Raw genomic sequence first — 22,182 nt, 5'->3', positions numbered from 1 at the left:
CAGAAGTCATCTCAGGACACTTAACACATTGAGCAGGACTAGAATACGCTCAAAATTTCAAGAGTCAACACAATTTCAAAGTCCCAACACCACCCAGGGTCAAGCGTTACAGCGACAGTGGCCAGAAAAAACTGCCTTAATAGGCTTTTAGGCAGACATCTCGTGCAGCCCAGGCCCTTGGGTTCCAACTGCATTTGGTGTTGGTAGTATGGTAGTAGTAGCATTAACAGTAGTGGTGGTATTAACAGTAACAATAGTATCAACAGTAGTAGTCCATGGCAGCAGGCACAGCCACGTCGAGATGGATCCATCCCAACCACGTCGCCGTAGACCAGAAAGCAGGAGTAGTTGAGCAGGAGTAGTTGAGCAGTCACACAGCGGGCAGGTGGAGCTAGAATGTGTTGTTTCCAGCTTCAGGCCAGTTAGCAGTCTGCATCAGTCAGGACCTCAGTGGACTCTGCTGGACCAGAAAGGTCTCCCAGACTCCCGGGAGTGATCCCAGGAGTCTGGCCTATAGCAGCTTAACCAAGAGCTGGCTCAGGGCAAACCTGAGCCAGCCCTAGCTATAAGCGGTGTCAAAGAGAAAGGTTTTAAGCCTACTTTTAAATGTGGGAACAGTGTCTGCCTCACGAACCAGAACCGGAAGACGGTTCCACAGAAGAGGAGCTTGATGACTGAAAGCTCTGGCCCCTGTTCTAATTTTGGAGACTTTAGGAACTACAAGTAACCCTTTATTCTGAGAGCGTAGTGCTCTAGGAGGACAGTAGGGTTTAAGGAGCTCTTTAAGATATGATGGTGGTAATAAATGGATCATAAGGAGGATCCTGAAATAACTACATTATGATGATGATCAGTAAAGAGAAAAAAAATGTGAAGTCATGCTTTGTTAGGTCTGTCTGCAAAACAACAAGCTAACTACTTTTTAAATGCTGGTTTTCTGAATGGAGTCTGGTTGATGGGTGCTAGGCTATGCTAACATTGTAGGTGTTACATCAACACTCCAAATAAGGTCATCTAGACATAAATACAGCAGAGACCTTGTTGTTTCTCCACTTAGTCTGGTCTGGTCTCTCGACTAATGTGAGTTACTATCGTATACCTCCGGGGGACCACAGACCACTACCATAGTTCTTGCCTCCATTTCTGTTTCATTGATGAAAGGAGGAGAATCTTAACGCCGAAAGGCTTTCACGTCACAGTGAAATGCAAATTATTTGCAAAAAAATATTTTTATTATTATCACAAAATATTTAAATATCCATAAAGAGAACTGACCCTAAAGTGGATGACGATGCCTGTGCTCTCTAAAAAAAAGTAGAAAACATAGACTGTTTGAGAGTCACGTATATTTGGGAGCTTTGGAGAGCCATGATAACCAATTACCCACCACGAGGGAGGGCTGGGACATAAACTTCTCAGTGGCAGCCAAATTTAATTTCCTGCCCTCGTCGGTCTGGTAATGCCATGTTAATGGCTTCCTGCTCTCAAGCATTACAGCCACGCTGACACACATGCTTGTTTATTTCCGCCGCCGCCCGCCTGCCTCACCTCGCCGTTCCACGGACGACCTGTTCTCCGCACGGACGTTTACTCGGACACACACAACTCGGATGAGTCAGTTTAAATCTCTGAGGAGATTAAACTCAACTGCTCAGTTGTGACGATCACACTTTTCCAGCTGCTGGGAGGATTAGCATGGAGGTAAAATAAAGGTGAGCAGGAAGTTATCAACAGAACTGCAGCAAAGCTTATTAACACACATAAAAAAAAATCTATAACAAAAACATTAAAACATTCACACCTGCATTCTATGTAAGCATAAAGGCCAATATATTTATTTTATAAGCGATAAATAGCCTTTTAAAACCACTGTGTGTAGATCAGACTGTCGGTGTTTAGATCAATCACAAGAGTCTGGACAGCAGCTGTCTTCTATTCTGTCCTTTGGCTTCAAAGTCCCAGAAGTCAACTCGAGGTGCACACGCAGCAGAAATGGTTACTTTTCCACTCGTATATAGTGATCCGTGCGCTCGTATCACGTGCACACGCCTGGTTTTTATGTGCACGGGCATTTAAAGACGGATCAAACGCCCTGCCGTCTAGTCTGACTCACCGTGAGTACACTGTGGGTAAAAGCCTACCATTGGCTTTCTCCTACACGTCCACTTTCTACGTTTTCTTTTTTCAAAGGATGTGTTCTGGTCTTGGCGCCGCCCGAGACCATTGTGATGTGGTGTGTGTGGTTTTTATTTCACCTACAGCAGCGTGACAGTGCACGTAGCCACTCATTTCCCTCTTATTCCCAGTACATGGCTGCATCCCCAACGTCCGTTCATTGAATTACATTTTTGTACCAGAAGTCAAGGAATACGTAGGAAATAATACAGTTTAGCTTTTTCAATTAATAATCGATTAATTGAAATAATAATTGACACATTAATACATACAAAAAAGTTGTTTGTGGCAGCCTTGTGTGCAGTCTATTAATCCACCAGATCCAAATAAAATGGCAACCTGCTTGCCTCAGCTTTGCTCAGTAGCGCCCCTAGTGGTTGTAACTACCCAAATGAACGATCGTCAAATCTATAAGCCTGGCCGTAAAGTAAAATAATGTTTCTTTGACACAAAGTAGCACAAAAGTAACGTCTGTTTGACGACGTGTGTGTGTACTCCTGTGTGTGTGTGTGTGTGTGTGTGTGTGTGTGTGCGTTGCCTGTCCAGGTGTGTCTCCGTTACAACTTGAAAGCGCTGCTGCTTTTTTTCACGGGGAGCTGCAGGACGCTTAACCTCCGCGTCCCATGACTGTGACTCATCTCTGGCATGAAGCTGTTATGTAAGTGGGAGGAGTGTCCTCATAAAACCGGGAGCAGGGACACCGGATCACAGGCGGACGCTTTCTTTGACGGCGTGCATCAACACCTGGCCGGCTGCCACTGAGATGAGATTACCGATCCAGTAGATCAGGGTGTGTCACTAGTGATCTGATATCCGTTCGGTCTACATACCAACAGGATAACAGCTGTTATTTTTTTACATCATGCCTTTAACGATCATGAGTTTACGATTTAGACAGGATTTCATCCGTGCACGCTTCCTCACGTCTGCTCTCCACGTTTTTACGTTTGCAGCCTGTTTTTCATCAGGAACATTAGTCTTTGAGACACGCTGGTGATAATGAGGCCCTCTTCACCAGGCAGCCAGATCACGACTTGAACAGTGTGATTCAGTCTTCTAAAAGGGAGGGGGGGTGGAGACATTGAAGGGGTCCGAAAACAAAGCACTTCATGGCCAAAGAAGCCTGTTTCCATATCTAATGGAGCAACGTTTCTATGAGGACGCTTTCAACCACAGTGCTCTATTGTCAACACAGCTTCCATTAATGAGAACCTGCAGCCCGATGAGTGTTGTATCCATTATGCCCGTTTGACAAACCATTGTTACCCAATTTAATGATAAATCTATCTATAACTTGTGAGAAGAGCTATTTTTATCCACAAATGAACATTACTGTCATTTATGCATCATCTTCAAAGAGATATACTTGTTTTTGAAAACATAAACACATACACGTTCAATACTTTATAAATGAGACCAAATGAATGCATCTAGGCAGAGTTAACCTTTCCTCTCATAAGTAAAACTAACAGCATTTTTGCTAACGTTTCGTGTTACATTCAGTGGTACAAGTTGGCTACAGTATACGGCAGGTTCTTCTGGGGGTTTTCCATGATGCTTCCTGATGGGTTCCCTTTGACAAACTGCCAAAAGGATTTATCCATTGGATTCTAGATTATTGCAGAAAATAACTCTGTCGCAAACGAGCATGTTTTGTTCAACAAGATATTATTCACAAATAACCACCACTTTTTTATTTTAGTATTAATTCAACCACCAGAAGCAAAAGGCTCCTATTAGGCTATAAACTAACTTCACCACTTTACTTTGTGAAGTACAAAAGCAGTCCACCATCAATGTGCAGTTATACCCAACAACAGGCACGTTTTACAGAATATAATGTTATGTTAATATATATCATATACAGCAGCTCTGCAGCACCGCCAGGCTGTAAAGAACAAAACACAGCAGAGTTCAGTTGGAAAAGGATCAGATTGTATACATTTAACCAGTATGTCCCATTCAAATAAACCCTGATCTGTTGTATGTCCAAACCCCCAGACTGCAGGACTTTCACTCTCTCAAAAGACCACATCATTCATTTCATCTATATAGCAATAATACATCATTTGGTTTTAGAGTACACTTCTTGTCTTCCATCGGGAAGGGTTGAATCCACACCTTCCATCCAGAAGCGGCGTTTTAATGCATAACTTATCAAGGAAATGCTGATGCGGTGGAACGACGGCAGAGCCGTGTTACGTAACGCCTCAGAACGGGGAGCGCTGGTTGTGAATGAACCACTGCGGCGCTGCAGTCATTCAACAGAATCTGTATTTATGGAAGAATTATTGTGTGTGTGTGTGTCTGTGTGTGTGTGTGTGTGTGTGTGTGTGTGTGTGATTGTGATTGATTTCCATCTATATCTCTGTGTGTTATATGTATAGTTGTTGTTTTGCTGTGCTGTTTCTTGGCTGAGGTGTTTACCGGCCGCGGTCGTGTGTTCGTGCGGGCACAAAACGCTCTCCGCCGCCGAGGAGGATATTTTTGACTGAGTGTGTGGGCGGCTGCTGTGCGGATGTCGCGGACAGATAGAGGGGGGAGAGAGAGAGAGGGAAGGAGGGAGAGAAGACGATGTATCCACATAATCAAAGCCACATGAACATTCTCTCAGCTTCCAGCTTTAAAAACGCACCTCTGAAAGATCCTATTGGATTTAGTGTTTCCAGCAAAAGTACAGTTGCATGACTCGTGTGTGTGTGTGTGTGTGTGTGTGTGTGTGTGTGTGTGTGTTTGTGTGTGTGTGTGTGTGTGTGTGTGTGTGTTTGTGGGCTCTCGTCGGTTCCTGTGTCCGTGCGTTGTGTTTTTGTTTGAAGAGGCACAATGCGGTGATAACACACCTGGTTCCATGATGAGCAGGTGTGATGGAGATGAATGGTGAATGGATCCTCTGATGTTGTGGCCACGCAGACGGGAAACCCAGCCCTTCAGATGCTTTAGATCTCTCGCCAGTTCTACCCGCCACCCGACGTCCTGTTAGGAAGGTCAAAGGTCAGCTGCGTACAGGTTTCTGTGTAATACCACACTGGAGGCAGGTTTCTGTTATATTTGATCCAGTCTGTGTGTGTTAGCACTAGTGCTAATGTTGTTTCTGCTCCTAAAGGCCCAAACACACATACACATGTTTGTTTAAATGGCCGAACAAGCAGCAAAAGCATGACGCCAAACTGCTGCGATGCCTCGACGCCGACTGTGTTCCGATTTCGGAGCGACCGGTGACCAGATCTGTTTTCTGAAAGTAACTGCAGAAATAAGTTTAGAGAGTGTAAAGGAATGGGAACCTATGGATGTTTTTTTTTTATTTAATTAGTATTAATGAATAATAACCATATCAATTGTCATGAAGTTCTGTCATTTTAATGTTTATTTCATCTTTATTTATGAAAGTAAATCTCATACTACACTATAAGTATGACAGTATGTCAACTGCCCACTATGTCACTTGACATAGAGTTAGGTGTCAATTTGACATTGAACGTGATATAACAACCATTTATGAGTGGATATATAGGCCTATGTTTATGTCAGGTGTCATCTAATGTGTATGTAGGTGTTATGAATGCTTATGTATACTCTCTTCAAGTGAAGTGTTACTGAACGTTGTTTGGTTGGTTCGTGGCTGTTTTCATAGTGATTCGTTGGAAATCTGTGAAATGAAGGTACGTTGAGGGAAGAGTTCCCTGGGTCTCTCCAGAGCTGCTGAAGCTTATATCTGAGCTGGAGTTCTGGTCTCCCAAGCAGGGAAGTCCATCACCTACTCAGTAGGACCAGGATGTAGTTGCATGGCCCTGAGTATTTGCACTATGCACATGGCTGTATGGTACTCAAGGTCTGGACTGAAAATGAAGACACACACATATGTCACACACACAAACATACACACACACACACACACAGATATATATATATTGTATACATACAATATCAGTCTTGATATTGTAATAACATTATTGAAGTTATTACATTATTGGTTTCACACTTTCGATCGAGTTAAGTGCAAATATTCTTATTTTCAGGAAATTATAACATTATAGGGTGCTACAAGCTTAAGCTATCCTGCCACTAAAACAAGTCAAATTGATGATGCTTAATCCTTCATCTCCTCACTCATCATCAGAGATTCACCAGGTTTTGCAACGAGCTCACCGGCTCACTCATTTCCACAGAAGAGAACAGGCTTGTGCTGCTGTGATTGCGATGCTGCACGGTGGTTGATGGGAATAATGAAAACATAAGAGTCTATGGGGAGAGGTGCGGAGGCGTTAACGTTCTTTTATTTCACAACCTCGATGGGTCCCAAAGAGACGACTCTACCTCAGAATTGGTCTCGCAAGATGAGGGCTGATCAAATAGTTGATTTGAGCCATTTTAACCATGATGTCTTTTGTTGTTTTTTTTTGTCAAAATGAGTTTAGTTTTCATAATATTTACAGCAGGAGTGATCTGTTTCATCATCCCTTTTAGTGTTACTCTTTAATAATCCAGCAGAGTGAGACGTGTTTGTATGTGCAGCGCTCCTTGTTGAGTGAATAATGGTGTGTTCGTGGTTGGGATGGCGGCAGGTAAACATGCGTGTGCGTGCTCACCATCAACATGTGGGTCTGTGTCCGGAGGGCGACCATTCGCCTGCATGTGCTGGTCTGCAAGAGTAGAGAAGTGAAACCAGGCCGGAGGGTCAGGCCCGGCTAATTCCTCCTTTGATTTCTTAACAAGGATTTCCTCCCTGTGTGGAGCCGGCGTTATTAACAGCATTACATGGCGTCCTGTGACCACGGAAACGCTCCCTTATCATCACAGGACCTATTTCAGTTCCACGCCAAGCGTCTAATACAGGAAAGATACTGCGAGGTTACTCGGTGGTTGCACACGAGACCAGAAGTCTGAAGTTTGATTATTTTGCTTGCAGAAAATGAATTCCTAAAATGGTTTCTGCATATATTTTTTATTTGTACTAGGTGGAAAGGCTTCACTATTTAATGTATTTATTAGTATTTACTTTTATATTTTTTTTCCAATATCAAGACATTACAGTACAAGTATCAGTATCAACCAAACTGAATCATATCAGACTCGTGACGGTGGCCACTTTTGGATAAATATTGTGCTCAGGCCAACAACACACTCCTTTTTCCATCTTTGAGAATTTAATTAGGATTTATTGTCGTTCCTCTCACACCGCTCGTAGAAACGCTGCCGTTTCATCACGACGGACCAGATGACTTGAGAGTGGATGTGAGTGTCAGAGTGTGTGCCTGTGTGAGGTCGTTATTCACATTTTCTGTGAGTGAAACATGAGAATGGAGCAGAATTCAGAGGCAGCGTAATACTGTAATAATGTCAGAAACAGAGACATAAATGCCAGAAATCTCTGCACCTGGCCAACAACACGTGAGCCGGATCCTGATATGAATCACACGTGTAGCACGCGGCATGAACTTGTCTGTGTCGGCTGCGTTTGCATACTGGAAATACTCATGTTTCTAAGAGAGCATGCAGGAGGCGGGACACGACACGGATTACACCGCGGTCGTGTTGCCGGTTCATCGTTCGGCCACAGACAGCCGAGTCACTTGTGATTTTTTTTTTTTTTTTAAGATTATTTTTTGGCTATAGCACCATTGAAGCCTTTTTATTCCTTTTTTCAGACAGTGTGGAAACGGGGAGAGAGAGGGAGATGACATGCGGGAAATGCATCCTGGGCGGGAGTCGAACCCGGGACCGGGTGGCTGCCCTAACCACTGCGCCGCCGGCCGCCCCCTCTTACAATCTTAGCTTCAGGGCCTCATTCAACAGAAACTCTTTCCGGTTTGACATTTTCTGTGGCGTACGTTAGATGTTCATCCCCAAAGATTATTGTCATTTACTGCTATGGGACGTTACGTGTTACTGCTGTAATAAAGACCAATCAAAATACATATTTATCCCAAAACCATTGCATTTGGAGTTAAACTGGTCTGGTTTTGGCCTTTTTGCTGCTCAGAAGCACAACTACTTTTAAAATGCTGATTTTCTGAATGGAGTCTGGTTGATGGGCGCTCCAAATAAGGTCATCTAGACATAAATACTGCAGCGACCTTGTTGTTTGAACCACAGACGGTCTCTTGTTTCTCCACATAGTCTGGTCTGGTCTCTGGACTAATGTGAGGTTCTTTCGTAGACCTCTGGGAGACCACAGACCGCTACGATATGCATCACGCAAATTCTTCACACTTTCATCCACAGCTCTTGTTCCAGCAGGTTACTTTCTACATGTTTTACATTTGATTACATCCACTAAGCCCATGGTACATCAATTAAAAAAGTGTCACAAGGCCGGAGAGCCCATCTGCGGATCACCCTGTTTATTTCGATTTACAATTTAGATGTTAGCCACCTAGTGTCACTGATGTGTGAGTAGATGCAGAATGTGAGTGTTTTTGACATTTGGTGAAGAAAACAGTTATTTTGAGGATGAGTATGTGGCTCCAGGTAGAGCGGAGGAGGCACAAAAACATCAGAGAGGCCCAGCAGTTGAGATCAAACAGCTTTTTTTTATGTGAGGGTCACAGTGTCTGAGGTTTCCTGCCAACGGAGAGAGAGCAGCTAATTCTGGTGCTCATGCTAATCATGTTTTTGATCAGACATCTGTGATTTGATTTAGAGATGGAGGCGAGGCTATTTTTTCATCAGATGAGGACGCTTTTGATCACAAAGCGGCACCGCCGGCATCAACGCGCTAACGCACGCCGCTCTCCGGATCACGTTTACGCGTTTGCTAAAATCACTTTTACGTGTGATCATCAAACACGTGGTGGGAACATTTCAAGCATTAGAAGCAAACTCGTGACCTGTAACCTTCCACCAATCATTCAGCACCGAGCCACTGACTCCGGCGATGCACAATAGTGCGTTGTTCACGGCGCCACGTAGGGACAACGTGGACATTGTTACCTTCCCGTCGTCCCCGGGGCGCCACACTCCCACTGCCCCCTTATTATCACAGCGACTCGTCTCCGCTCCGCCACCCCCGGCCCAAACACCCACTCGTCTCCCATCGCACAGAAAGACCCCGGCTGGCACGCCGCCATCCCCACATTCCCGGTTCCAGCGGGCCTTCGACCCCTCCGACATTCCTCAGAGCTTAGCAGAGATGGCATTTATCTAGAAAATGAGCGTTTTTAATTCAGAGGTTATGGAACGTGTCATAATCAATCTTATCTTATCTTAGGTTAGCATCGCTAGCACAGGGTGGATTTATTCGCCACATCTGATTAACTGTGGATCCGCATGCTCACTTGATTTTGCACGTTCTTCTGCTTACCTGATGATGAATTAATTATGGATTCACATGCTTCTGCATCGTGCGAGACGTTTGATGCGTCTACTGAGTGTGAATGTGCCGAGCAGATGTTGGCCAGATGGAGGAGGAGGAGGCATGAAGAGGGAGGAAGATGAAGGGAGAGATGAGTGGAGAGTCTCACCGTCTACACACTGGCAGCTTTGTTCACCTTCACTCAGGAGCTGAGAGTAACTCTCCCTCCTCTCCTCCCTCCATCCCTCCCTCCTTCCTCTCATCCCTCCCTCCTCCCTCCATCCCTCCCTCCATGCTCTCTTTGAAGTGAGGACAGTAAGCAGGAAGCAAGCCGGAATCGATTGCTCCGTGCATTAGGCCAGGAATGTGTGACTCCCTCCGCCTCCTCTTCCTTCCTCCACCAGCCTCCTGACACATCCCTCATTTACCCCCCCTTCTGCACCTCTTAGTGTGCTCCATACGCCACCTGCCCCCCCTCCACCTTTCACATAAGACCCAACTATTATTTTGGGGGGAGGAGCCCAACTTTTCTTCACGTGGTGCTGTTTGTGAGTCTAGACACTGATCTGAGTGCAGCTGCTCAGAGTGTGATGGTTTTTGATAGAGTGCTTGAGAGAGAGCTTGGTGTTGAAACAATTTCTTGATTATTATTATTATTATTATTATTATTGTTATTATTATCTCATATGCATGTGCTGTGTGTGTGTGTGTGTGTGTGTGTTGACCCATCAGCCTAATAGTTTTGATTCACCCTTTTTGAAAACATATTTTTGACTGTTTTATACCATCATTGATTGCTGACTCCTCACTAATAAAAATAATTAATTTATAGGACTAATGTAGCACATTTCTGATACTAAAAGACACTTTAGATGAGATGCAGGACAAATACAGAATACAAAAATAAAATATTAGGACGCACTTCTCTTTAGCAGTTAGCATCCGGTGTGCAGCGGTGTGGTTGGCTAATGGAGCTAACAGCTAATAATAATTTTGTAATTTATCAACTAAAATTGACAAATGTAAGGATCTGTTGATGAATCTGTTTGGGTAATTATGATGCACTCATTTGTTGGCAAGCAAACAATTAATGATGGGAAACAGATGATTGAGATGGTACTTGTAGTCTCTAAACAGCTTAGATGGCTCTGATAACATATCGTCTGTCTCCTTTATAGCCTGAATAAAGTTGCCTCTTATCTATCAGTTTATCCAAAAATGAGAAATCACTCCGTTTGGGAAAGTTTGTTTGAGTTTCTTGTCATATTCAGAGTGGAAACAGAAGTCTATTGAAGAGTATCGGGGCCAGGCATAAGAAAGGAAAGTTTGAGCTTAATAATGTATTATATTTATTTCTTCATTGAGAGAATTAATTCCAAATGTCAAGAATATATTGCAAAAGTCGAAATTTCAGAGTATGCAAGAAGGACAGCAGTTTGATTTATTCTCTAAAATTCTACAATTATTCTCAACTTTTGGCTTTTTTCTCAAAGTGGTATTTCAGCTTTATTCGTGATATCTTAACTTTTTTTTTAATCAAGTTAGTATTTGAATTTATTTTCAACTTTATTCATTTTTTTTCTTTTTTTTTTATGCCAGGTCCTAATACTCCAGGAAGTTGGTCGCTCAAATGGCAAACTCCCATATTGTTGTTATGTGTCCTTGAGCAACATCACTTTTGGCGTCCGGCAGCAGAATACTGTGCCTGTAATGTAAAACGTCTGTTTAATGTGTGAAACTGTTTAAACGTGAAGTCATGCTCAGATGTCTCCGCCGACAAATGAATAACAAGGACAACGTGTTCTACTGAACAGAATGTTCTCTTGCTTCCATCTCCCAGCATGTGTTTTCTTCACTCGTGAAAAAGGAAAATACTTTCATTGAGGCCGTTGTCAATAAAAGTAAAGGTCAAATCTTTTTAAAAAGTTATTTTTTGCTCTCTTGCCCCATCGTGAAAATAACCTGGTGATCTTCTGCCAGCGAGTTAGCGAGTGTCGTTCAGTCAGTAATCCGGCAGCATGAGTCATCGCCTCCTTCACTTTGCAGAGTTACAACTCAAGGTCTTCCTCTCCACTCGCAGGACAATGAGACAGGAAGGAAGTTGGCTGGAGCTGCACGCCGTTATGTATCACCGATAGACATGAGGCTGTGGATTAATGCAGGGTCCATGTTTACAGTGTTGTTAGTATTTTATTTAACAACTCCGTTTTTTTACACCTATCTTCACACTTCACAAATCACACATTGTTTGGATGACATATTGTCCCAGAAATAATAGCCATAAATAAATCACATTGACTGATGTCACTGATTTCATAAGGAGAATATGATAATAATAATAATAATAATAATAATAATAATAATAATAATAATAATAATAATAATAATAATAATGCTGCAAGTACACCTCTTTAAATGAGCAGTGAGCTGTGCTTCTTAAGAATATTCAAACATTGGAATTAGAAAACTATGAAACACACAACCAAAACGGTGCATTTGTTGCTTGGTTATGGAAATCTTGGTGCTCATTCTGGTATCGTGTTGACTAAAATGTTGTGACATTCTTGGATAAACAAACAGACGTCATCCATTTATCATACAATAAGTCGAAACAGTTATTATTGTGACTCACTTACATATTTAAGTTGTTCCAAATGTCCCTTTTCTAGTCTCTCATTCTTGTGTAATAATGATTAATCCGGCTACACTTGAGGACGCCATCAAGGGGTCGTTATTTTGAGATGTGGCTTTTCCTCAATGATCTGTCACGCTGTCACAATGGTGATTTTTTTGTTCTTGTTGAATTCTTCTTTGATAGAATGCATTTAATGTGAGAAAAGTCCCGGCAGATCTGAGATCTGCACAAATACAACAACGATGCCCTGAGAGTCAGTCAGCTGAAGACCCTTCTTTTCTCTCTCTTTCACTTCCAGCTCTCGAGCGGTCGAACACGATCGACGCCCACGCAGGCCGCCGCCAAGAGTCGCCACTCCAATGGTTTGCCGGCGCGTCACGTGGCCAGTTCAAGAGCCGGAGGATGGATGGGAGACGAGAGCACCGGCAGAGCAGGTGCGACTGTCTGGAGCCAGACGGGAGACCGCGGGGGAGGACGGAGAGAGGAGGAGGAAGAGGAAGGGGAAGAGGAGAGAGGGCAGACTCACCCACTGGAAGTTCTCTCCGGTCATCCGTCGAGTCTGGACTCGACCCTGAGACACATTGTTCAACAGCTGGACTTTCTCACACAGGTCAGTTATGAGTCACACACTCGAGATCCTGGCAGGGTGTCGAATCAACAAAGATACATAATCCAACAGGCCAAGTCAAATTAAACAGGAACACAGAAGCCATTAGAAGAAGGTCTTATGGTGTAGCTGCCGCCTCTGCACCTGTTTATCATCTAGCTAAACGGACACGGTGAGCTAACGGTTTATCTGCTGAAGGGGTGTTCGTGACCGGAGGATTTATGAGTTTACTTTATTGAAAGTGACCGTGAGGAACTTTATACTGGTAATGAAACGGTCCCTGTTCCCTCAGTCTGACCTGCATCAGTAAACGAGACCTCAAAGGCAGAAATCAGACACGATCGTGCAGGTTCACCAGAAACTCTGACAGCTCAGACTCGACAGACCCGTACACAACGTTTGAGAAGATGAAAAGAGATCCTGTATCGGTGGGAGAGAACGAATGAGTCTGAAATAATGTCTCTGTTACATAGAACAGAGACATTATCACGGCTATGAGTTTGACATGTGCCAGAAAACAGTTCTAATGCTCCTTCTCGACGTTTTCGCATTTTGTGTATTTTATGGAATGAAGTCCATCCGACATGTACGTACGTATGATTCCTCTCCAGGGAACACATGAGGATCAGTCCACTGCTGGATTCACGATGCATTGAGACCAAGGGTCTGACCTTTGGTAGGATATACAAGCAGAACGCCACTGATGAGCTTGTGTCGAGATCAAAGCCGAATACTCGGCTGTCCTGAGAAAACACCCTGCCGTGTCACAAGTAGAAATCCTCTTCTGTCTGCCTTCAGCTCTGATGGGATTATTCTTATTTATGATTATTATTTGTGATGGCGACGGGATTGATTTCAAGGTTCCCATCTCTGCTCTCAATCTTCTACTTCTATATTTATTCTATGACTGTAGTTTATAGCGTACGTCCTTTTCTGCCGCCTTCCTCACACACACAGACGGTGTCGGTGCTGGAGGAGCGTCTCACCCTGACTGAGGACAAGCTGAAGGAGTGTCTCCTCAACCAGTCCCACATCCTCCAGGACGTCCGTTCATCGGGAGGGAGGCGGAGGACGGCCAGCGAGGAGACGGACTGATCAGCTGTCTGAGGGCGACCGGGGCCAGCCGACAGTCAGCACACACACACACACACACACACAGGCAGGATGAGGCCGGACATGGGTGTGTGTGTATGTTTGTATCTGTGTATATACAGTATGTGTGTGAGCCGAAATGGCCACCTCGGTGGTCTCTCTCAGGGGTCAGTGACTTAATCGGGATTTGAGCCGTGTGTGTGTGTGTGTGTGTGTGTGTGTGTGTGTGTGTGTGTGTGTGTGTGTGTGTGTGTGTGTGTGTGTGTGTGTGTGTGGATGTTACGTCTAATTGCGACAGCTGCAGCTATGAAAACGTGTGTGTTTCTGTGTGTGTGTGTGTGTGTGTACGTTAGCATGTTTTAGCATTAGTTGCTTCTACATGATTTTTTAAACTTGTAATATGTTTGAATCTTTTTGTAATTTTGCCTCTTGTTTAATTTATATGAATAAATGATAAACCACATTGCACCAATGGTATTCATATTGTCTGTGTGTTTGTCCTGACCAAGGCTGATTTTTATTTTTTATATATGAACTTGTTTTTAGAGCTGCGACGTGAGAATATCAACAATCAGAATTTAGCCCTTTTGATTTTGAGCACAGTGAAATTGTACACATACATTCTTCTTTTATAGTTTTCATGCTCCATGGAAAGAAAACAACAATGCGTGTATGTATTTTATACGTAGTGAAGCAGACAGACAGGCTCACAGACAGACAGGCAGCCTTGATCAATCAGTCTGGTAAATAAGTTAAAAACATAGACATGTGTGTGATTTAAACAGCTCTCTATGCAGATGACGCTTCACTTAACGTGCCAAAAATGAAGGGTGAAACAAGACAGAGATTCCTGCGTCATTTATTGGATTGATACAATTAATAAAATGGAAGTGAATCTGTTCAGTGAGACGAGCGATTGAGGGACGTCAAAAAATGTCATCCATCAAATATCCTAAATAATGCTCTTACCATACAGCAAAGCTACATTGTGTTTCCAGCTAAACGTTTTTTTCTGTTGATGACCGAGTATGTAGAAGTCCACACTGGGAGATCGGGACATTGCATGGGTCAAAGAAAAGCCACCAAACCTTAACCTTCAAGTCTTTCACTCTTGCATACACTTCTATTTACCTTTATTTACCCAAAACATTGAAATTTCCATCGCCACTAATTTAACATGTTGGCTACTTGTATATCCATGTCAGTCTGTCTGGGGAAGCTTGTGTGTGATACGTGTCATGGTGTCTTCTCTCCGCCGGCGACTGTGTGAGGCAGTGAGACTCGAGCTGTTGATGTTTTTCCTGTGGCGGAGATGTGGTGAGCGACACGGCCGGGTCGGGAGGAAGGAGTAAAAAAAAAAAAAAAAAAAAAAGCCACACAAAGGGAGAGCTCTCTCCGCTAGCTGCTGTTTGCTCTCCCCACCACATCCTCTGCTTCCTCTCTGGCTTCGGTGGTCCTCCTCATCCTCATCCTCCTGCACCCTCTCCCAGTTAAAGTGAGACGGGGGACCAGATCCAGTTCAAACACTGCAGAGGGGGGGCCGCTGGAATGGTGGAAGACCTGGAGTTTCATGCACATTAAACAGACGAGATGCGTAAATGGGTGAATTCCAAAAACTGAAACCTCCGTTTAAAAAAGAACTGGAGGGTGGACCCCACACTAGCGTCGCCGTGGCAACAAATCACCATATGAGCATATGATGTGCAGTGGCGACCGCCAGCTAATCAGCGAGGCGTGCTCGCTGGCAATGTCAGAAAAGCACAGAGAAGCTCGGATTACAACACACACAGAGGGAGATTGACCTCATTACTCCACTGTATCCTTACATAACACGTAGCTGTTTGCTGCTGTATTAATATCATACAGGGAACATTTTAAGTCAAATTTAGAAATAATTTGACCGCCTTAAAAACCGAAGTGAACATTTAAAGTGACTCCTGGAAGAAATGTGAATCCGCCAAGATGACCTCCCTTTGCCTTGAAGGCCTCGGACGTGTGCTCTGGTGTTTCCGTACGTAAGTGGAAACACAGGAACACACAAACAGGCTCAGTGGCTCCACCTTTTGTGTACAGAAGCAAGAGAGAGAGAGAGTCACAAGGAAACATTTAACGACCAATTTCAACCTTCACTTCCACTCGGATCTCAAGTGCACACAGGCCTTGTGTGTGTGTGTGTGTGTGTGTGTGTGTGTGTGTGTGTCTATAGTGAATATGATCCTATAACCTGTTAATAGCTTCCTGGAGGCGGGGCTTCCTGTCTGTATTGAGGAAGGAGCTCATACAGCTGTTGGGTTGCCACCAGGCGAGCACATGCTCACAGTTTACTGCTGAACTGTGTGTGTGTGTGTGTGTGTGTGTGTGTGTGTGTGTGTGTGTGTGTGTGTGTGTGTGTGTGTGTGTGTGTGTTTTGTTGTTTATAGAGATATGTATGGATTTGTCAGGCTTATGCAATGGCTGTTCAAGGAATACACATGAAACAAACTTGTGATGAACTTTGAAAATTTGAATCACTTTAAGGTTGTTTGTTTGTTTTAAAGGATCAGTTCAACCAAATAATTAAAACAAATCTATCTATGGTATCTAGTATTAATGTGCAGATTGTTTTTGTGCGCAGACAGACAGACAGACAGACAGACAGACAGACAGACAGACAGACAGACAGACAGATAGACAGACAGACAGACAGACAGACAGACAGACAGACTCCTTTCTACCAAAGAAAATTAATAAAAATAATAAAACTTGTCGGAGTGTGATTTTAGTACATCTTTAATTCTTTAAACAATGTTTACATTTAAAAAGAAAAAAAACTTTAAGAAGAATTGTCTGACTGTTTTGGTGGAGCGTGTCAGTGTCCTCGGGGGTCCGAGATGCTGTTTCAGGGGGTTTTCCACCCTGCAGGAAGAAAACTTGGATTCTATACCAAAACACAAAACAACCTTTCTGTGTATATTGTTTTACCCCACATGGTAAAGTTGTTTGGTCGTAGGCGGCACCAGCCGGAAGGCAAACATTATCTTTAGCCCCAAACTGAATCAACAGATGCTCTCCTCCTCTTCTTCCTCCTCCTCCTCTTCCTCGTCTCATTTCTGCTGCTTCCTGCCTGTTTCTGTAAAAACAGGAGGATTATCTTCTAAAAAATCCCCCCTTTAAACCCCTTCAGGGGACGAGGTGATGAACGGAGCCCGCGACAAAGAGAGAGACAGGAGAAGAGGAGGCAGACAGACAGGCAGGAGAGGAAGACCCACGCTTATTGAGTTACGCTGAGGTTCACAGGATGAGGCCGTAACCATAATTGATTGTAGTGGATGTGATGTGCACACACACACACACACACACACACACACACACACACACACACACACGGTGACACCTCTTCAAACAGGTAAACAGAGAAACCTGCACACCGGCCGACTGATGGCTCCTCTGTTTGTATTTAATGTCTGTTTGACGGAAAGACGTCGTCTGTTTGCCAGAAGGGTTTAACAACCGGCTTCTGTTGCCTCGCTCATAAAATTAATAAATAAACAAGCAGGTTTGCGTTTATTACATGATTGGCAGTTAAAGCTCTCACTGCTGATGTGGTCAAATAAAACCTGACAGGAGGGGGGTGGGGGGGTGGGGGGGTGCTGGTGCAAATGAACCGTTAAAACACAGTATTTGGTGATGTGCATCTGGATCTGATCTGCTGTCCTTACAGATGGACAAATGTGTGATTGATGTTTCCTACCGAGTCCAGCCTCCAACCGCAGATCATGAAGTGGAAAAATGCACAGACGAAATGTAAACTGCTGCTGAATTCTTAAAAACCTACGTAAGTAACTGGACCATCAGTGAGAAGACGAGCTTAGTTAGTTTCCATGTAGTTATTCTTAAGGCCTTCATTTCCTCTCACAGTCAGGCAACCATAGCGTTCTGGATAGTTCTGTCAAATCTCACAAGTGAAACTTGTTGTCAAACGACTTGGACCAGACCAGCGTGAGGTCATGCTTTAAAGCCAAGGACTCGTCACTACAGACAGCAAACAAGTCGGTGTTATTGCTCTTGAAGAGGATGCAAGTATAACCATTGGTTTACAATCTATCTCATGCATCCAAATTGAACTCATCTTTAAAAATGTTCTAGTTATTGCTCAGAACCAAAGAGGGGTATTAGTTCACATTGTACACTATACTCAGTCATTATAGCATGAAGTGTTTTTTCATAAAACAGTTTATATTTAAGAAGTAGCAGCGAATCATGCAGGATTTTTGGCCCTGAAAGAAGCTACAATGTCTTCTTGTCTTCCTCCATATTCCGTTAATTATCTGCTGACCCCTCACTTTCTGTCTGGGACCTAATCGGGTCTCGAGTCTGCCAGAATATGTTGAATATGTGTGTTTTGCTGCTTTATGGTAACTGCTGCAACAATGCACAGAATGAAGACGACTCCAGGACAAAAACAACGAGGGGAAACACATTTTTTCGGGGTTGCGTGGTCCTGAGCAGCAGCAGCCTGATGCAGCGTGGCATGCTGGGACATCTCAAACACTCGTGGCCTGTTTTTACAGGGCTTAGCGTGTTGAAAGCTTATCTCCGGTGGAAAGGGGGGAGAAAAAAGTGAGGGTAGAGAGAGAGAGAGAGAGACAGAGAGAGAGAGAGAGAGAGAGAGAGCATGGGGGGTAAAAACTTCCGCACAGGGAAGCTTCAAAGGGACCTCAGCTCCTGAGTGATCTGTTTGTTGTCATTTGATCCCCCCAGTTGATTTTCTATGCCTCTCTCTCTCTCTCTCTCTCTCTCTCTCTCTCTCTCTCTCTCTCTCTCTCTCTCTGCCTTCCTGTTCCTCTCTCTCTCTCACACAGGAAACGGCACACAAGGCCCTCTGACAACAGCTTCACCCTCTTCCCTTCCTCTGTGGGCCAATAAATGTTATTTGTTTCTCCTCCAGCTTCCTGTATCCTGGACACACAGTGTTCTGATCTCTAAATAGTTTAACTTCCATAGAACCGGCCAGTGTTCACGAACGTCTTGCCCTCCAATAAGCCACAAAGTGCCTTTCTACTAAAAACCGGTCCGTGCTCATGTTTTCCAGGAAACGCTAATTAAGGGTGTTAAGCGCTGGATGTCTTTTCCTACTTGCATACCTCTGTTTGAGATATTTACATAACCGGTCCGGTGACCGTTAAATGTTTTCTGTATTTACTGTTTGTGGTCCACGACGGGGTGCAAATAACTTCCTCATGAGTCAAAGAAGAGGTGTGTGTTTCAGTTATTTTTTATAGTAGCACTGGAGCAAATCCACAATCTGGATCTGAGACTTTGAGACTTGGACCTGAGTCAGACTTAAGTTATATATATATATATATATATATATATATATATATATATACAAAAAAACACTTTAAAGACTTAAACGATTCAAGCCTCAGGTTTTGCTGCAAAATGCTGCAACAAAAACAAAGAAATCAAAGCTGCACACTTTGACTTTTTATTGGCATTTTTATGCATTTTAAGGATTGGCCATAGTTCTGCAAGATACAATATTAATGCAGTTTTGAAAGAAGACCTGAAACGCAGTTTGACTTACACTCAGCACATTTTGGCTTCTCGAACAAAAAAAGGAAGAAAGTCTGTCTAACACCCTTCCTCTAGATACTGCTGGACATCCAACCTGACTCAGTTTTCACTTGTTTTATCTGGTTCCTTTTTTTCTGGAATAAAGGGACCAAACGTGGGAACAGCCCGTCTCCGTTCCTCAGATAAGGAAGTGGTGGACTTCCTGACATCTTGGCCTGTTACTGGTCCATATGGGCTGAAGGTCACTCTGGTGGATCACACATCCTTCCTTCCTGCTCGTCCAGAACCTGTTTGGTGAGTGTCGGACGGCTGTCATGGACTAAAGCCACTATTTCTTATTTTTTTTTACCACAGAGATGTGAAGTTATTTCACATAGTTCCAAAATTGGACTTTTTGTATGTTACATGTGTTTTTTTATATTTCTGAAGAGAGACACCAGTCTGTCAACATAATCAACCTTTTCTTGGAGGCAGAGTCTAGTGGCCATTAAAGGAACTGCAGCTCGGGAAACCTGAGCAGTGACTTTGGACCCCTAAAAAAGTGTGTGTGTGTGTGTGTGTGTGTGTGTGTGTTGAAAACATATTTACAGGAAGTGCCATCTGGGATTTCCTATTAAACCTTCACACACAGACACTCAGCACTCACTTAGACTCTTCGCCTTGTTAGGACATTTCATGCACTCATCTTGCGTCGGCCCCGAACCTTCAGTTGATTCACATGTGCAATGCTGCACGTACATTTAGAATGATGCAACTCTACGAGCAGCCAAGTCTTTACACAGTTTTACCCTAAATGGACAATGTTTAACTTCTGTATTAGTCATCGGAATAGCAGTCTAAAATCTGCCAATGTCCTCTTCTTCTTCTTTTCTCTCTTCATCTATGAAAATATGTCCATGTGTTTCAACCTTTCTCTGTAACTTATACTTTGTTTTCTAGGGATCAAACATGTAATAGACCAATGAATTAGTTGACAACTATTTATATGATTGATTAATCATTTAAATAATTTATGGAACTGTTGTTTCATCAGAAGGGTTGTGTTGTGATCAGTGAGTCACAACCCAAAACACAAAAGCCTTTAATAATTGGTCTCGGTGTTGTTCAGGGAAGGTGACAGAGTGACACAGATACCGATGCTGCTGTCAGCTGCCAAGGAATTAAGGTCAAGGTCAATGGATGACTGACACAGGTGCAGTCAGGTAGGTCTGAATATAAATAGTTCGATTCTACGAGTAATGACTAAAGTCAACATAATTACATATAATTAACAAACAAACTAATTTTAAATATGTGTGTGAATATCTGATGTTTTGATTGTTTAGATATTGATAGCTTTATGATTACTACTTATGTACACAACAAGCTGCTTGACTGCACCTGGACTGGACCAGGTACACCTGGACTGGACCAGGTACACCTGGACCTGGCAGCTTTAGTGTATCTGTGAGCCATCACGTATTCATATATGAGTGGAAACATGTCATTGCTAAGAGCATTTATTAAAGACTTTTCAAGTTTTGCAAAACAGTGGGTGTTGGTATTTTTTTCGTCTTAGGTTTTGAGTTTGTTTTTTGATCCCTGCAGCCAATTTACTGCCATGTGGTCTCTATAGGCTCTTGCTCCTCACATGTGGACATATGCTTCTTTTTCTGTTTTATATCTTTATACAATATCTTTTGGAAGTTTTCACCTTGGGGCTCTGGGCCCACCAACACACTCGGTACTGGTTTTATCCTTGATCGCTACCGGCCGGTTAGGACGACTCAGCACTAAAAGAAATAAGGTTTTTATAAAAAATTGTGAATTATTGGCAGAGAGAATTAATTTAAAAACATTAATATAATAAAAAATCAATCATTTGATGAGCTCTAAGTGGTTCACTTTCTTTCTGTTGGCTGATGTGATAAGAAGCTTATCGTTATGGAAACATGCTCAGGCCTGACAGATCCTGATCCACTTTCTCTCTTCCTGTGAGGAACTGTGTCACTCGGATCATCGCTGTCCCTCTGTCTCTTCTTAGCTTTCTTCCTCTCTCCTCGGGCTGCCATGTGTCGGACCAGTCATGTGTTTGGCTCCAGACCAGAGGATCCTCTCCTGGTTAATGGGTTTTCTCTAAGCCGGCTGTCACGGTCTTAGTGGTCCTCTTCCGAGGTGAATGTGTCAAGGGATCACGCTTCTGGAATCACGCCGGGTGGAGACGATTTCATTCAACAAGGTGGAGGAATGGAAACAAGATTTTCCAGGTGTTTCCTGTGACTCCAAGATACCTGTAAATATCTGCCAAAGTCAATGAAAAACATGTATCTGTGCTGTTATTATTAGAATTTAAACCTCTTTATTCGTTTTTTCTCTAAACAAAATGTAACTTACAAAATAAATAACAGCAAAATATTTGAATTTTGATTACAGCCACTGGAAATTCAGGAACTTTGAAAATGTTATTGCCGTCCATGAACATTTCCTTTTTAAATAGTGACGCAGAGATCCAGACCTCCCGAATCAAACCACATGAAGAAGACTTTGCTGTGATTCTTTTTGAGGCAGGACATTGCTGACTAAGATACATGCTGAGTCATTAGTTTAAAGAAAGAAAAAAACGTTAGTGTTGCAAATGTGAGGAAAAACCTGCCCCTTCACAACACCTGGATTCACCAAAATAAATCACCTATCATTTTGTAAAATAAAATAAATAATTAAAAAGCTACCCTCCTTGTGCTTTAGAGGACGTGATCATCTTATTTAGATAATAAATGAAATTGATTCTGATAAGAAGAAAGAAAATCCTCATGAATGTATGTATGAAATATTAATAATGGCCCGTAA

The 22,182-nt window shown here is 43.1% G+C and overlaps 2 protein-coding genes and 1 long non-coding RNA gene across 4 annotated transcripts in view; 2 read left to right on the top strand and 1 right to left on the bottom strand.

Moving 5' to 3' along the window:
• poc1b (POC1 centriolar protein B) overlaps window positions 1-14,221 on the top strand; it is a 43,382-nt gene extending 29,161 nt beyond the window's left edge. For both annotated transcript variants that reach the window (XM_084017016.1, XM_084017017.1), the window contains 2 exons: window positions 12,400-12,711; window positions 13,666-14,221. In XM_084017016.1, coding sequence (XP_083873142.1) covers window positions 12,400-12,711; window positions 13,666-13,803 — 450 coding nt within the window. In that variant the 3' untranslated portion in view covers window positions 13,804-14,221. The remainder of the gene's footprint in view (window positions 1-12,399; window positions 12,712-13,665) is intronic.
• cav1 (caveolin 1) overlaps window positions 1-22,182 on the bottom strand; it is a 481,528-nt gene that overhangs the window by 141,502 nt on the left and 317,844 nt on the right. The window lies entirely within an intron of this gene.
• LOC311018388 lies at window positions 17,758-20,530 on the top strand. Its single transcript, XR_014597714.1, has 3 exons — window positions 17,758-17,828; window positions 19,502-19,650; window positions 20,465-20,530. It is a non-coding gene; the product is annotated as an uncharacterized lncRNA (long non-coding RNA).

The sequence above is a fragment of the Eutrigla gurnardus genome (genome assembly GCF_963514095.1).
Source record: "Eutrigla gurnardus genome assembly, chromosome: 9".
NCBI classification, from domain to species: Eukaryota; Metazoa; Chordata; class Actinopteri; order Perciformes; family Triglidae; genus Eutrigla; species Eutrigla gurnardus.
The sequence above is the reverse complement of the archived record's forward strand: the minus strand, read 5'-3'. Positions and strand labels throughout refer to the sequence as shown.